At 53.0% G+C, this 16,223-nt stretch overlaps 1 protein-coding gene across 7 annotated transcripts in view; it reads left to right on the forward strand.

Moving 5' to 3' along the window:
- The window catches only part of Mroh1 (maestro heat like repeat family member 1), a 75,237-nt gene that overhangs the window by 44,385 nt on the left and 14,629 nt on the right, over window positions 1-16,223 (forward strand). For 5 of the 7 annotated variants that reach the window (XM_028778864.1, XM_028778870.1, XM_028778866.1 and 2 more), the window contains exons 13-32: window positions 839-912; window positions 2,371-2,490; window positions 4,540-4,653; window positions 4,939-5,083; window positions 5,312-5,352; window positions 5,676-5,817; window positions 6,078-6,130; window positions 6,599-6,706; window positions 7,249-7,368; window positions 7,645-7,767; window positions 9,536-9,682; window positions 9,768-9,794; window positions 10,646-10,768; window positions 10,981-11,060; window positions 11,256-11,370; window positions 11,482-11,577; window positions 12,102-12,206; window positions 13,281-13,416; window positions 13,515-13,627; window positions 14,720-14,872. In XM_028778864.1, the coding sequence (XP_028634697.1) occupies window positions 839-912; window positions 2,371-2,490; window positions 4,540-4,653; window positions 4,939-5,083; window positions 5,312-5,352; window positions 5,676-5,817; window positions 6,078-6,130; window positions 6,599-6,706; window positions 7,249-7,368; window positions 7,645-7,767; window positions 9,536-9,682; window positions 9,768-9,794; window positions 10,646-10,768; window positions 10,981-11,060; window positions 11,256-11,370; window positions 11,482-11,577; window positions 12,102-12,206; window positions 13,281-13,416; window positions 13,515-13,627; window positions 14,720-14,872 (2,135 nt within the window). The remainder of the gene's footprint in view (window positions 1-838; window positions 913-2,370; window positions 2,491-4,539; window positions 4,654-4,938; window positions 5,084-5,311; window positions 5,353-5,675; window positions 5,818-6,077; window positions 6,131-6,598; window positions 6,707-7,248; window positions 7,369-7,644; window positions 7,768-9,535; window positions 9,683-9,767; window positions 9,795-10,645; window positions 10,769-10,980; window positions 11,061-11,255; window positions 11,371-11,481; window positions 11,578-12,101; window positions 12,207-13,280; window positions 13,417-13,514; window positions 13,628-14,719; window positions 14,873-16,223) is intronic. The other 2 variants (XM_028778868.1, XM_028778869.1) reach the window with 2 other exon arrangements.

Here is a 16,223-nt window from a genome sequence, read left to right on the forward strand (position 1 = left end):
CCTAGCCCCTTTAAATTCATCATCCTATTCATTGTTCGCTTAGCCCAGGGGTTGAGAAATGAACCTTGAATGTCTATGCAACTGTAAGCCGCTGTGATGTAATGCCTTGTAGGAAAGAGGGGTGGGATTTGCAGAAAACACAATCTGAGCAGAATCTGAGTTCTGTTCCTAGGGGCCTCAGTACTCTACATTACAGCTGCTCCTTAGGTGCTGGTTTGGCCTCACCCACAGCCCTTCCTAGACCTCTGACTGGTACTGTGCTTTCATGATGGCCTCTTCTTTAATGAGCTAGAGAATAATCCTTTTGAAAGGTGACTCTCTTAAGAAGCCAGCTACATATGGCCAGGCAAAGTAGGGAAGGCAAGAGGGCATGCAATACAACGAGCTTTGCCGAAATTCACATACACAGAACTGGGCGCTCTCAGAGTGGAGGCACCAGTTAGCAATGGATAAAAGACAGGACAGATCTCTCAGCTGGCTTTGTCTGGGGCTCCTGTTTAGCAGGCATTTCCCTGGTCCCTTCAATCTGCAGGGCTCTGCTCTGTGCCTCCTGTAGCCTTGCAAGGTTTGCAGCACACTGCATTTCAGCCTCACAGGATTGGAGAGCATAGTTCTTCATGCACAAGGACCCCAAAGAGAATTTAAACCCCTTGGATTAGGTAAAATTTTATTTGGGAACTTTTTTTCTCCCTCAGAGCAGTGGTTTTGTGCCCATTTCTCCTTCTACATGAGGACCAAATGAGGCCAGATCCTTTGAGGCCTAGTCTTCAAAGTAGATGTAGATAGAATGACTGGTCTTGGTTAGCAGGGACTAGACCATCTTGTTTGATTCTTGCAGCTGCCCAGATGGAAGCTAAGAAGCCCTTTATCCTCTCCTCCATGAGGCAGCCTCTTCTGGACACCAACGATAAGGTACAGTGGAAGGGTAGCCTGGGGATAAGGTACAGTCAGTGGAAGGGTAGCCTGGGAATAAGGTACAGTGGAAGGGTAGCCTGGGGATAAGGTACAGTGGAAGGGTAGCCTGGGTCATTGTTGGAACAGACCAGGTGGTTACTCATTGTGAGCCGCCGATGGAGGAGCACCCAGAGTACTGGAAGTTCCTGTCCTTCCTGTCTCTGGTTGCATGCAGTCGGAGACATGCACATAGGCAGTGTGAGCAGACTGCATTTCCACATTGTCTTAGTGAACCATTAATGAACCCAAGCCACCTCAGGGCTGGTGCCTGTCATAGGCCCGAGTGCTTCAGCGCCACCCTGAGGCTCACCATTCACGAGAAGGACTCAGAGCCCTCAGGTAGCAGTATACTCATCACTTTAAACTCAGGGATGGTTTAAATCTGCTGGGAAGCTCGTGACTGTAATCTGAGCACTTGGGAGTCTGAGATAGGAGTTCCTGGCTATCCTGGGCTACATTATTGGACCTTATCTCAAAACCAGCAATTAGCGGGGAAAGAGCCCTTGGGACAGAGTTCAGGAGGGACAAACTGAAGCTTCCCATTACCTTTTATGAGCAGGGCAGTGTTAGCACCACACATAGGAGTACTGCCAACCAAGGTCATCCTTTAGTCTCAGAGTTCTGAACCGATGGCCCTGTCACGTGGATGTGCTGGACTGTCCATGGCTGCACTCAGCCTCCAGCCCCTCTGAAGATGGAACCCATACCTTGTGGCCTGCAGGCTCCCATGGGAAAAGAGAGCCAGTTCTGAAGGACACCAGTGCTGTAGCTTAGGTCCAGATGAACAGTGCAGATGGGATAGGTCGGTTAGGCACCAAGACTCCGTGAGTGTAGAGTGGGAGGTGGAGCTGGAGATCCGGGTGCTTTGGAGCAGACTTTTCTCACAGCCGTTTGCATAGACTTGAGGAGGAAGCTTGGTAAAAGCCCATAGAGGATGCAGTTGGTGAGATAAGGTGACTTCTGAAGGGCTTCGAGGCAGGGAGGAGCTGTGTGGGATAGCAGGAACCGAGCTCTGCCTTCCCTTGCAGAGCTGCACATGCCACAAGTGACTAAGGGTGCTAGCTGGGAGCTGAGCAAGCTTCCATGGAGCCAGGCGTTAGTGCTGCCGCAACTGTGGGTGCAGGCATGGTGTAGCGGTACAAACCTGTGCGTGGGAGTGTGGATGCAGGCATGGTGTAGCTGTACAAACCCGTGTGTGGGAGTGTGGGTGCAGGCGTGGTGTAGCTGTACAAACCCGTATGTGGGAGTGTGGGTGCAGGCATGGTGTAGCTGTACAAACCCGTGTGTGGGAGTGTGGGTGCAGGCGTGGTGTAGGTGTATATGGGCATGGATATGGTGCTGATACAGTTGTGGGTGCAGGTGTGGGTGCAGATGTGGCTCCCGCGGCCCTTCCTGACTTTCTCTTGGTTCTGGCAGGTGAAACGGGCTGTGGTTCAGGTGATCAGCGCCATGGCCCACCACGGCTACCTGGAGCAGCCTGGCGGTGAGGGGATGGTGGATTACATTGTGCAGCAGTGTGCTCTACCCGCCGAGGAGGTAAGGACCCACCTGTCTCTGGATCTGTTGGGTGTCAGGCTCTTCGGCCTGGGTTTCTCGTGAGCACTGTTAGCACTGGTTACCAAGAGCATCTGGCCTGGCAGCAGGCAGTTGTGTGGGCCGCGTGGGCTGAGGGTCCCTTTGGTTTCAGAGTCAGGGTCTCTGAATCTTGGGAGTCCGCTCAACAGATACCCAACTCAAGCAGAGGCAGAGGACAGAAACTTTGACTTTCTTTTATTTAAAGTTACTAAACACCAATTTCTTTTAAAGGAGAGCAAGGTAAGACGTGGTGACGTAGACTGTAAGCAGCGGGTGGGTGGAGCTAAGTGGCGTTTGGGCTTGCTCAGTGTGCACTGTGCACTGGGTTCATTAGTACAGAAACGCGTGTTGCTGGAGTGGGTGGTCTAGTCCTACAGTAAACAGTGAACGTTCCAGGTCTTGGGTTGTAAGCTCTGGATCTGGCTTCTTGGAATGAGAAAAGCTAGATTGTCCTAAGGTCAGCTCTGAATCTGTTGCTATGATAAAACACCATGACCAAGGCACCTTACAGAAAGAAGGGTTTGTTTGGGCTTCTGGTTCCAGAAGGATAGGAGTCCATTGTGAGAGAGACATAGCAGCAAGTAGCTGGTCTGGTAGGAACAGAAATCCGAGTGCTCATATCTTCAAATGCAAGCATGCAGCAGAGAGGGAACAGACAGTGGGCAAGCCCACTCAAAGCCTGCCCAGTGGCACCCTTCCTTCAGCAAGGTTCCTCCTCCTAAGATTCCACAAACAACACCAACTAACTGGGGACCGAGTGGTCAAATATCTGAGCCTATAGGCAACATTTCTCCCCCAGACCACCACAAGTGGTCTTCTTCTAGTGCTTCTGTCACCGAGCTATATACAGTGCCCAAACAGGACTCTCTATCCTTTAAAATATAATTTAAAAAATTTAGATTTCTTTTTTATTCTATGTGTATGAATACTTGTCTGCATGTATGTATGCATGTCACATGTACGCTTGGTGCCTACAGAGACCAGAAAAGGGCAGTTGATTCCCTGGACCTGGGGTTACGGATGGCTGTGAGCCACCATGTGGTTGCTGGGAATTGAACTCAGGACCTCTGGAAGAGCAGTCAGTGCTCTTACCCACTGAGCCCTCTCTCCAGCCTGAGAGAAAAAAAATTTTAAAGTGTATATTCTACCTCCTCCCCCCAAATTAAAAATATTTACTTATTTTATGCACAAGTATGTATGGATGGGACACCTTTTGGAGGTCAGAGGACAGTTTGTAGAAGTTGGTTCTCTTCTTCCGCCATGTAAATTCTGGGAATCTAACTCAGGTTGTCAGGCTTGACAGCAAGACAGCAAGTGTCTTGGCGCCTTGACTTGCTGAACCATCCATGAAGCTTATAGGAAACAAGAAAGAACAGACGTAGGGACAGACCAAGGGAGAGATGGAGGGAGAGGAAGAGAGAGATTGTGTGTGTGTGTATCTATGTGTGTGTGTCTCTGTGTGTGTGTGTCTGTGTCTGTGTGTCTGTGTGTGTGTCTCTGTTTATGTGTCTCTGTGTGTGTGTCTGTGTGTGTGTCTCTGTCTATGTGTGTCTCTCTGTGTGTGTCTTGTCTGTGTGTGTGTCTGTGTGTGTCTGTGTGTGTGTGTCTGTGTCTGCATGTGTGTGTGTCTCTGTCTGTGTGTGTATCTGTCTCTCTGTGTGTGTCTGTGTCTCCATGTGTGTGTGTGTGTGTGTGTGTGTATGCAGGCATACACATGCCATGGACCACACACAGAGCTTAGTGGACAACTTTAGGTCTCTCCTTGTCCATTGGATCCCGAAATCAAACTCAGCTTGTCAGCCTCACGCAGAAAGCACTTTACTGAGCCATCCTACCAGCTTTTCTTGAGTGATTTTGGTGTGCTTGCCTGTGGGAGCTGACAGACATGCTCTCAGGGTCAGGGTTGGTGAGTCTGCCATGTTTCCCTTTCTGCCAGCCTTTCCCCTTCTCATGCTAGCCCTGGTGTGTGGACAGTCATCCACGCATGCTCTTGCTTGCCTCTTCCCCCAGCCTGAGAAGCCTGGCCCTGACGGGGAGGAGCTGGCGGCAGACAGTGTGCGGGCAGTCAGTATCCGCACCCTCTACCTAGTCAGCACCACAGTGGACAGGATGAACAGCGTGAGTGTGCGTGTCTTTGACCTGAGGCGGGCTGCCTGAGCTTTCCCTTTCTGAGATTTCCTGCCCTCCCCGTCCCTGGCCTGGAGCGGGGAGTGTGGCCTAGAGAGGACAGTGGCTGGGCAGTGCTCAGATGAGCTCTCAGCAATGGCGGGACACACTGTCTGTCTTAGCGTGGGCCCCTCTAAAGCTGCCCCGCTCCTGTACAGCCGTGGAGATCAAGCTCTCAGCTCTGCTGCCCTGGCGGCCATGCCCACCTGCTTGCAGTCCAGACCGTGGCCCTCTGTCCTTCAGGTTCTCTGGCCCTACCTCCTCGAGTTCCTCACCCCGGTGCGCTTCACTGCGGCCCTCACCCCGCTCTGCAGGAGCCTTGTGCATCTAGCCCTGAAGAGACAGGAGGCAGGGGCAGAGGATCTCCTCCTCCAGTACAACTCGAACGGTGTGGAGGCCCCACCGCCGTGCCCCTGGCTGACCCCACCAATGCCATGCCCTTATTCCTTATCCTCTCTCTGCTCTCCACCCTTGTCCTGGCCCCGTCCCTCCTGCTGATCCCCCTGCCCCCCACCCCCTGCTGCTTTTGCCAGTTCTCCCACCCTAGCCGCCTGCTTGTGCATATGATCCATCCTTTAACTTGTAACTTGTAACTGTTTCCATGTTTCTTGTCCAGCAAACCTCCCGTCTCCCTTCGCTCTGACCACACGACTGCTGGTAAGCAGAGAGTCTGTTGCTGTGTCCCAGCTCAAGGGCTGACATGTCCTTCATGGGCTATTCTCACCGGTGTCAGCTTGACCGTGCTTACTTTGATAGAAGAGTCGGCTCTCTACCCAGAGTTCCTGTCAGCTCTGTGGCAGGCTGTGACCCTTGCCACCATCTCATTGGCATTCTCTACCGCTCCCCTGCCCCCCTCCCCCCGCCACCATGTTTGCTGGTTTTCCTTCACTCCTGGGAAGCTGGTCCCCAGGTTGGGCACTGTGGCTGGCAGGTGCAGGCGGGTCAATGCTTAGGCAGCCCCCTTCCACCCCCTCCTTCAGGTTGTGTCTTCTAATCCCTACCTGGGAGATGGCCGTGGGGCAGCCTCCTTGCGCCTCCTGAAGGTTATGCATCAGAATATCCACCCTTTACTGGGCCAGCGGTGGGAGACGACCATGCCTGTGCTGCTAGAATACCTGGACGGTAAGGCCAGTGAGCCTAAGGGGCCCGTTAGCCACCCCTGACCCCACTTGCACCCAGTATGTCATCAGGGCTGGAAGAAATAATCCAAGCTGTAATCTAAGAAAGGGGTTAGAGACATGAGGGAAGGGGGTACAGACTGTGGAGTGATTGATTTCTGCATTTCTCCTGGGAATTCCCAAAGACAAGGAGGGCCCACTAATACATGTTGGAATGAGCCTGCCTGGCAGGACCCCAGCCAATGGGCTTATTGGTAATTTCAGAGCACACTGAGGAAACCCTGTCACTGAAGGAATGGGAAGAAAAGCTTCTAGTGGTGAGAGATGGGACAGAAGGCCAAGAGCCTGTCTGTGCCTTTCTGGGACATTCTGGGCCTGAGCACAGAGGGCTGGGGCATCAAAATGGGACCCGTGTATTGTGCTTTCCCAGGGACTTGTTACCCAACTTCATCTGGTAGTGTGACTAGGGGATAGGCTTAGCAGTGTGGGAGTCTGGGGTGAGGAGGGCGGTTGGTCTCAGATTTCCATTACAGGATATTCTACCCTCTATCACCCAGCACCAAATTTGAGGGACTTTTGCTCATCCTGGACACAGAAAGTGCTTTTCCCTCCTTCCCCAATCCCCAGCCTAGATCAGAGCCATTCGTGCCTCAGCGTGCCTCAGCGTGCCTCATAGCTACCCACCTTCAAAGATCACTTATCAACAGGAGTCACCATAAGGTTATCATGTGACAAGACCATGCCTCAGGCCCCCAGCCAGCCCTCACTAACTCTCTCATCTGCAGTTCCTACGAGACACCCTGGCTGTGGTATCTGACAACATATGGATCTGCCAGCTGAGCCAGGAGATGTGCAAGCAACTACCCTCTTACAGCGGGACTCCTCAGGAGAAGGTGCCCAAGACAAGCTAGCTGGGGTCAGGGATCTCTGTACAGTACCCACTTCCCAGCTCCCATGCTTTGAGTCTTTGATCTTGCCTGTCTGTGTCTTTGTCTCCTGACTCTGGCAACCCTGGCCAAGCCAGGAAAAGCAAGCAGGATTGGGAGCTTCTTTGCTGCAGTTAACAGCGGGGAGATGGGGATTTGTTGCCGGCTACTTGTTCCTCAGACACAGCCTGGGGCTCACCCCTCCGTCCTCATGGAGGGCCTCATGGGCCTTCCTGTGTCCTGCTTGAAATACAGCTAGCTCTCCGAGGGGCCGGGCGTAGTGGTGCACATGTTTAACCCCAGGACTTGAAAGGTAGGCAGATCTATGAGATCAAATCCAACCTGGTCTACAGAGCTAGTTCCAGGACAGCTGGGACCACACAGTGAAACCGTATCTCAGAAAACAGAAAGAAGAAAGAATACAGCTCTCCATTAGCAGTACCCTCCAAAGTGCAGGAGTCCGTCTGCTCAGGAGTCAGCTTTGTCTGTGTTCTCTACCTTTGTTCCAGAATTTCCTGTATAAGTGCATAGGAACCACACTGGGTGCTGCTTCCAGTAAGGAGGTGGTACGGAAACACCTCCAAGAGCTGTTGGAGACAGCCAGATACCAAGAAGAGGCAGAGCAGGAGGTGCGTGGTCCCTAGTGCCCAGGGCTGTCAGGATGTCATCTGCCTCTCAGGCAGCTAGCCACATGTACTGTGAGCATATAGGTACATGCTTACATGTGTGGCACATTGCTTGCTTCGGTACGTATGCTTGCATGTATTCAGCGTGCGTGGTACTTTGTGTAGATGTAGACGTTCATTCCTCCCCACACAGCATGTGGGCAGGTGGGTCACTATGCCCGAGTGTGAGCGCGCCTGTGGTGAGCGCGCCTGTGGTGAGCACACCTGTGCACTCCCCAGGGCCTTGCCTGTTGCTTTGGGATCTGTGCCATTACCCACCTTGAGGACACTCTAGCACAGCTGGAGGACTTTGTGAGGTCAGACGTGTTTAGGAAGTCCACCAGCATCTTTAGCATTTTTAAGGTAAGATGGGCATTACCCAGAACGGTGTCCTTGTGAGTTGATCCCTGTCTGTGGCTGCCTCATGTTTCATGTCTGCGGTAGGGTGGGTTTTCTGCTCTCTCAGGATGAAGGCTAGGGCTGGGCTCCCTCAGGCTTAGAGTCAACCAAGAAAGCACCTTGCTTTGTAGCCCTTTATATCCTCCATTCCCTCCTCTGGGCCTGGGCTCCCCTCCCGCAGAGGGGCTCCCCTCCCGCAGAGGGCCTCCCAGAAGCCCTAGCTGGTTGGAGTGCTGTACCTCTAGTGTAGCTAATGAGAGGGGTTCTAAGTGGCAAGGTTCTGTGGTGATCAGTTTTCTGTTGCTATGACAAAATACTTGAGGAAACCAACTTTAAGGGGGAAGATTTATTCTGTCCCCTGGTTTCAGAGGTTCCGGTCCATTGGCATGGTGGAAGGCAAGATTGCTGCTCATCTCACAGGGGCCAAGAAACACACTCACCGTTAACCCCATGATACTTTGAGTCTGTCAAAGGGTTAATTTTTGTGCTTCTCAATCTCCCTAATGCTGTGACCCTTTAATACAGTTCCTCATGTTGTGCTGACCCCCGGCCATAATGTTATTTTCATTGCTACTTCAGAACTGTAATTTTGCTACTGTTACAAATCATAATAGGTTAGTCCATTGATGAACCAGTCACTTCCCAAAGGTTTCTGTCTTTGAACACCGCTACTCTAGGGACACATGACTTTAGGGACATTTTCAAAGGTTTCTCTGCTAACCCCTACAGCACTGGGGTTACCTGAGCTCTAGGGACATTTCCTATCTGAACCACAACAACTGGGGAACTCAAAGCTGTCCCCGTCTCTGTGGCCAGGCTGTCTGCCCCTTGCCCTAAGTGCTTGGATTTTAAGCGTCTCCCATCACACCCAGCTCTGACCATTTGCTCTGTGTCTAGTGACAGCTTTGCTCATGGAACCTGAGTGCTGGCCCAGGTGTGCAAGGATCCACACACCTCTTCCTTCTCTTCTTTCTCGTCCTCTATCTCTACCTTTTAAAGTGTTTCTAGATTTATTTTTTCATTTTATTTTTATGTGTACCAGTGTTTTGCCTGCATGTATGTCTGTGCACCTGATACGCACTGAGGTCAGAAGAGGGCATTAGCTCCCCTGGAACTGGAATTGTAGATGTTTGTGAGCCACCGTGTGAATGCTGGGAATTGAACCTTGGATCCTCTGTAAGAACAACTGTTCTTAACCACTGAGCCATTTCTCTAGCCCCTCTATTTCTATCTTGAGATAGGGCCTCACTATGTAGTCTTGGCTAGCATAGACCTTGATGTGTATACCAGGTTGACCTCAAATTCAAAGAGATCCGCCTCTGCCTCCAGAGTGCTGGGATTAAAGGTGTGCAGCCGCATGTAGCTGCTTGGATTTGAAGAATCCTCCCCACACCCTGCTCACCTCCCCACCCCTGCTGCCTTTTCTGCTGTATCTACAAGCCCTAGTTCTTGGGTTGTTCGCTTCCACTTTCTTTCCACTGTTCCTTGATCCCACTGCCTCAGCCCTTTCTCGCAACCAAAGCGTTCCCGGTGGGCATGTGTGGGCACCTAGGCTGCCCTTCTGCCATCCCTGGATGCTACCCCTGGTGTTCCAAGCTGGCGCTGGCTATCCCAGGAGTCTTAGAGTATAGAAAGCACACGGCAAGGCAAGGCTCCCTGGGAGAGCAGTTCATTGAGTAACTGCCGTCCTGCCGATTTCCTGCCGATTTCCTGCCGATTTCCTGCCTCATAGGATCGAAGTGAGCACGAAGTAGAAAGGATGAAGAGCTCTCTGATCCTGTGCTACGGGCACGTGGCTGCACAGGCCCCTCGGGAACTGGTGCTGGCCAGAGTCGAGTCTGACATCCTCCGCAGCATGTTTCAGTGCTTCAATACCAAGGTGGGCATCACAGCTGTCTGTGTGGGCCAGTCACACAACGCCAGAGTCTTAATTTATTTAATTTCTTTCACTCTTTGTTGTTTAGGTTCTGGGAATAAAGGTAGAGACCAAGGTATAGTGTATGGCAACTATGTGTGAACTGCTTTTTCTCTCTCTCCTCTGGGCTGGGCTTTGGGGCAGAGCCAAACCTAGAGCTCTCCGGGCTTCTTGGCCATGATGGTCCTGGGGAAGTGTCCTGGAGTACAGCTCTGAGACTCCTGCCTACTTCCCTCTGGAGCAGCACTTCAGGGAGCTCCTGCTGAGGGCAGAGAGAGGCTTCTCTGCCTCTGGGTGCTTGGTTCTGGGCTATACATCCTTAGAGTCAGCTGACAGGCCACTTACAGCGGTGTCCCCCACAGCCCAGCAATAGCTCTGGGCTCCTTTGGCTCTGTTCCCAATGCTTTTGGGGCTGCCTTTCTCTAGACCCCAGAGAGCACCTAGGGGAGAGCTAGTTAAGCCCAGAAACATTGAGAAGGGCCAGAGGTTCCCTTGGTCTCATTAACATACTTCCTCTGTGATGTCCTTGATTCTAACCTGACAGACCTTTGTAAGGGACAATTGTTTCTTCCTGAGGAGTGGGGAGCCTCATGGGATGAGGGGGTGGGTGGATTGGTGAGGTTCTTTTAGTTCCTTATTTCCCTGCCTATAGGAGTAGGGGAATTGGCACTCTGTCTCTCAGAATGGCCTCTCTCATGACTCCTATGAAGCTGTCTACCACATAGAAGTTCCCCTGTGGGCCAAGGCCCTGGAACTTCCCCAGGTCCTAGCTTCCTCCTTGGTCAGGAGGCTGCTGTAGCATCTCTGACTGTTCAGGAAAGGGCGCATACACCAGCTTCTGAGGCTGGGCTCTGCTCAGCGGCTACTCTGAATACAGCAGTTCTGGGGGCAGGTGTGCAAACCTCCTGCAGCCAGCTGTTCCCCCAGGACCCGGCCCTGAAGCTCTGCCTCGTCCAGAGCCTGTGCATGGTCAGCCAGGCCATGTGTAGCAGCGCACAAGCCAGCTCCTTCCACTTCTCAAGGAAAGCAGAGCTGATGGCACAGATGACGGTGAGTTCTGGGCAGTTGCTGCAGGCAGGCAGTGGAGGTAGGACCTGGGGAGGCCAGAGGCATGTGTGCAGTCATGCAGCCTGGGGTTGAATGGGTATAGAAAGAGCCCTGCACCTCAGAGGCCTCAACCACCCACTTCATGGGAGAGACAGAGGGATCAGGGAGGAGGCTAATGATTCCTCTGAGGGCCTGTTATATGCTGCCTCCTCAAGGAATTCATCAGAGCTGAACCCCCAGACTGCCTGAGAACACCCATTCGGAAGAAAGCCATGCTTGCCTGCACATACCTGGTGTATCCTTTCCTGCCTCTTGGCACTGAGTGGGCCTCTGGGTCTGTATGCAGATGTCTAGACAGCATTATATAACTGAAATATTCTGAACATAATGGTAGCTGGAGCCTCCATGTAGGCCATTGGTTTCTGGGGGTCCAGCAGGGTGGAGAAGATACCATGGGATCATTTATTGGTGCCCTTAACCTGTTGCTCAGCAACTTGGAGCCTGCACTGGAGGAGCAGGCTCAGGCAGATGTGATCCATAGCTGCTTACACAGTGTCATGGCCCTGCCACCTGAGCCTGAGGGAGAAGACGGCATCTGCCAGGAGGTATTGCATGTCCAAGGAGGCAGGGGGTGGGGTGGGAGTGGGGTGGGAGTGAGGCCTGCCTCTGAGAGAAGCGGGATCATGCATGGGCCGGTGTCCTGCCTCTCCTTGCAGCCTCTGTATCAGGACACGGTGTGTGCCCTTGAAGACTTGTTAACCAGCCTGCTGCGGCAGAACATGACCCCCCAAGGCCTGCAGATCATGGTAGAGGTGTGCTGTGGGTGTATACTGATGGGGGTCGTGGAGTTTGAGTATCCCACCTAGTTCCTGGCCTCTTTCCTGCCCCCCTCCCCCACTGTGGTTAGGTACTATGGAGACAGTTTGATAGTCCCTCTAGGGGAGGGGCGTCTGAGCACGTCCCCTCTGCCTGGGCAGCTCTGACCAGATAGTGCCTCTGCAGCATTTCCCTTGACTACAAGTGCCGGGATGGACCACATGAGTCCTGGCTGCCATCTACTAACCACCCGAGGCAAGCAAGATGAGAACACCCACAGCCCACTGTGGTGCTCTCCCCATTCCTTCCGTTGTTACAGTGGCTGGGGCAGCACCAATCCCTAGTCTAGGCATCCAGTGCCTAACAGGCCTGGATCTTTCTCAGCCATCTCGAGTGGGCTGGGGTGAGCTACAACAGACTCTAATGTGGGCGCCACCCTGGGTTCCACTTGGGATGTGGGCTTCTGCCCTCCTGGGTTGCTCCCCCAGCAGGCACCTGTGTCAGGTCCATTCTCATGCAGCACCTGAGCCCATGGATCAAGTCCCCAAGGGGTCATGAGCGGGCACGAGCACTTGGCTTGGGCGCCTGCCTGCTGGAGTTCTTCCTGGAGCATTTGCATGTCAGTGTGAGTACTGGACTCCTGACTTCACCCTCCCTCAGACCTCACCCCTCCATCAGATCTCAGCCCCCCTCCATCAGACCTCAGCCCTCCCTCCATCAGACCTCACCCCTCCCTCCACCAGAACTCAGCCCTCCCTCCATCAGACCTCAGCCCCTCCATCACTCCTCTGCGTGGCCCCAGGACAGCCTGCAGGCTCCCTGGCCTCCTGCTGCTTTCCTCCCTAGTCTCTGACAAGGACCAAGGACCTACCATGGATAGGGTTACACTAGACTCAGGTCAGGGTGAAGCAGCCACTCCCGGGAGGCTGTGCTTAGCTCTTTATTGCTGAGCCACTTAGTTTTGATTGGCACTGGCTGTGTTAATCAGAACTCTATCAGGAACAGAGAGTGGACTTTTACAAACATCTTTTTGTCCTCTATTGAAATCATCATGGGCGTTTTCTCCTGATAATCTTGCTTTGTTTTGGGGGTGTGTGTTTGTGTGGTATATATAACTGTAGTCTCTTTCAGCTTATGTTGACATGAATTTAACCATACTAGGAACAGCAGCCACCTGTTCCCAGGTCTGCATCTTGCCTTAACCTTTCACTGCTGACCTGAAATTCCCCTTTCTTGTCTGGTGGCTTTTGGGATGTGGAGTTTCAGGGGCATTTAGCTTCCTTTGAACTGGGCACAGCGGAGGTGATCAGGGGTGTATGTCCTGGGGGCAGGGGTGGGGATGTTTGCAGCCTCTGGCAGGCAGGAGGCAAGGCTGCTCTGAGGAGGGAGAGAGGCTCGTTATATACAGCGAGCAGAACTTGAGAGATGGACTGAGGCCCACTCAGGATAAAGGACTACACTGTCTCCTCCCCCGTCCACAGACTCACCGTCTAGGGAGTCATCTCATGGGTGGTGGTAGGGTCAGCAGAGTCCTTGTGCTTTTCTACGGCTCAAATAGAAGTGCCCCACTCTGTGCGTAGGGAACCAGGTGGACTAGGCGTGAAGAGGAAAAGTTTGCTAGGCGTGAAGAGGAAAGGCTGTGCTTGGCTATTCCAGACCCGCTCTAGCCCCGCCCCCTCCACCTTCCATCTCCCCACAGACATTGGTACCTTTCCACAATCTGGGTCTCCTGGTCGGTCTCTTTGCTCCACGGTGTGCCGACACATGGACTACCACCCGCCAGGAAGCCGTGGGCTGTGTCTACTCCCTGCTGTACTTGCAGCTGGGTTATGAGGGTGAGCGCTGCTGGGGATGTGGGGACTGCGGAAGCAGACGTTGGGCATGGGGTCAGCCTGGAATCACTGGGCAAGGCTTCAGTCAACTCTGCCCTTAGGCTTCTCCCGAGACCATCGTGACGATGTGGCTGAGCGGCTCCTGACCCTGAAAGATGGCCTTGTGCACCCTGACCCCACCATCCTCTTCCACACTTGCCACAGCATAGCCCAGGTACTTAGGGGATCCCGGTAACAAGGAGGTACGGCTGCAGTGTCTGGGGTGAAGGCTGCCAAGGAAGCACTTGGCACCTCTCGATCAGCAGGCCTTGAGGGGCAGCTGTGAGCAGGTTTCATTCAAGGAATTGGTGTGTGGGGCCCCATTTGGTCAACTCTGCCATGTCTCCCATACCTGCCTGCTTCAGGATACCACAGTCTGGGCAGGATCAAGGTGTGCTCAATGGTAAGGTCTTGGAGAATGCCCAAGAGTCATCTGAGTACTTTGAGATCCATCTGGCTCTACAGCTGCCTGCTGCCTGCTCCCAGCTTCCTTACTGAAGATGTGGGTTTCTAGAGTTGGAAGATGTGGTGCTGGTGTTTACTGACAGCTGCTCAGAGCCACGTGCACAGTCCAGTATGGGCCCTGTCTTTGATTCCAGGAGGCTGAAGAACTCTGTCCACAGCATTTGAAAGTGCAGCACTGGACTAAAACATCTCTTTCATGTCCTATATACCACACTCCCTGGGTGCCATATCCAGCCTGAACCACCCAGCCAGATGTCTAGACTGGACCTCAGCAAGGCTCCAAGGATAGCCAAATTAGCCCCTCCCTCAGTCAATCCTCTTTTGTAACCCTGTCTATGAACATTTTTATTCGTCTTGGTATGGTCAGGGTTTCTGGCAAAGGCTGATAGGAAGGACCCCTGGGCCTTTTCTGGTAACACTCAGTGCTAGGGAGCTAAGACCCAGCCCTGGATGGGTCAGAAGGGGCTGGGCTCTGTAGCTGGGGTTTGGCACCATGGTGCTCTTGTGTATCTCCTGTGTTAGGAGAAAAGAAGAAGAGCCTGAGCAGGAGGGTCCCTTCAGGGCTCACTAAGGTGGAAAAGCTGCAGACCTGTCCTGAAATCCCTGTATTCTAGAGAGTTCCAGAGCAGCTCCACACAAGTCACTCTCCTGTCCCCTGTGTGATCCTGACCCTACAGCTGCACAAGGACCACCTTCCTGGAATAGTTCCAGACCCAGAAGGGTGAAGAAGGAGACCCTGAGGTTTCCCTCAGGAAGCCGCTGAGGGCTGACTCTGATGTCTTTTTCTGGCATCACCTCGTAGGTTATTGCCAAGCGCCTCCCGTCAGAGCAGCTCATCAGCCTCTTGCTCACCATGTTTGAGAGCCTGGGAGACCCAGACAAGAACTGCTCCCGTGCGGCCACCGTCATGATCAACTGTCTGCTGAAGGAGCGGGGCAACGTGCTGCTGGAAAAGGTGAGAGCAGCATGGAGGGGACTGCGGTGAGGGTGAGGGCCAGGCGAGGGCTGGCTTCCTGACTCGCTTGCTCAGGTGCTCCCTGTCGACTCTCACGTTTCCGACTGCGTCTGTTCTGGGTCTGATATGGACAAATCTTTTTCTTATCTGAAGACCACTTAAAAGCAACTCTATTGAGAATTTAACCCAAGCAGTAGTGGCACATGCCTTTAATTCCAGCACTCAGGAGGCAGAGGCAGGTGGATCTCTGAGTTCGAGGCCAGCCTGGTCTACAGAGTGAGTTCCAGGACAGCCAGGGCTACACAGAGAAACCCTGTTTCAAGGGGGCGGGGTGGGGAAAGAATTTAAAAGGAAAAAGGAAGGTGCAAGCCTGGTTTGTACTCTCTGTTCTTATAGTTCTAGCCATTTGGGAAACTGAAACTGGGGATCACTTGTACCTAGGAGCTGAGGAGAGAAAGGCAGACAAGCATGGTCGTACATACCTTTAATCACAGCACTTTGGAAGTGGAGATAAGGAAGGTCAGGGGTTCGAGGGCAGCCTCAGCTGTAGAGGTAGTCTGAGATCAGCCTGAGCTATATGATACCCCCCCCATGTCCAAAGCCACAAACACTAACATTGGGCTGCCACCTGCTGAGCTCCTGACCCTGTTACCAAAGAAGACGTGTGTGCAGTGCATCACCAGATCCCAGGGAGATTGCCAGTCATGGGACTTCAGGCCCCCATACAAAAACTCCAAGCTCATGCACAGAACTGCTGCCCTGCCCCACTGTCTGCTTTGTACAGCCTATTCACTGCCTAGAGGGCTGCAGCCCACAGCTGTCTCCTACTGGTAGTTTCCAAATATGTCTTGGAAGCACCTGTGGCTGGACTCGGTGTGCTGTGAGAGCGAAGGATGTCTCTGCACTCAGTCCCTTTGGATCTGTTCGGCTTTACCAGGCTGGACAGTTGTAGAGTAGATTTACAGTCCTGGACGGTGTGGGCTCAACTCATTTGCTGGAGGGGATTTTGAGGTTCTATATTGAAGTATCCCAGGAGAGGAGCTGGAGGGTCAGTTTCCACAGTCATCTACAGGTAGAGTCACCTGCCAGCTTCCAAGTCTTCCCTGACGCCTGTTGACACCCCAGGCTAGCTCTTTGCAAATGGTGTAAAAGTGAGATCACTCACGCTCCCTGTGCTAACATACCGCTTGCTCCTTGCCACCACGTGGGTTCATCTGCCATGCCAGAGCCCTTAGCCATAGACTGTGCTGTCTGTAACAGGTGTCTGAGGGCACCTTCCGTTGTGACCTCCCTGGAGAGTGGTGGTGGTTTTTCCAAGCCTCCATTTTCTTTTCAGTGATGGGCTTTCGAC

Source organism: Grammomys surdaster, unplaced genomic scaffold (genome assembly GCF_004785775.1).
Source record: "Grammomys surdaster isolate TR1022 unplaced genomic scaffold, NIH_TR_1.0 342, whole genome shotgun sequence".
Taxonomy (NCBI): domain Eukaryota; kingdom Metazoa; phylum Chordata; class Mammalia; order Rodentia; family Muridae; genus Grammomys; species Grammomys surdaster.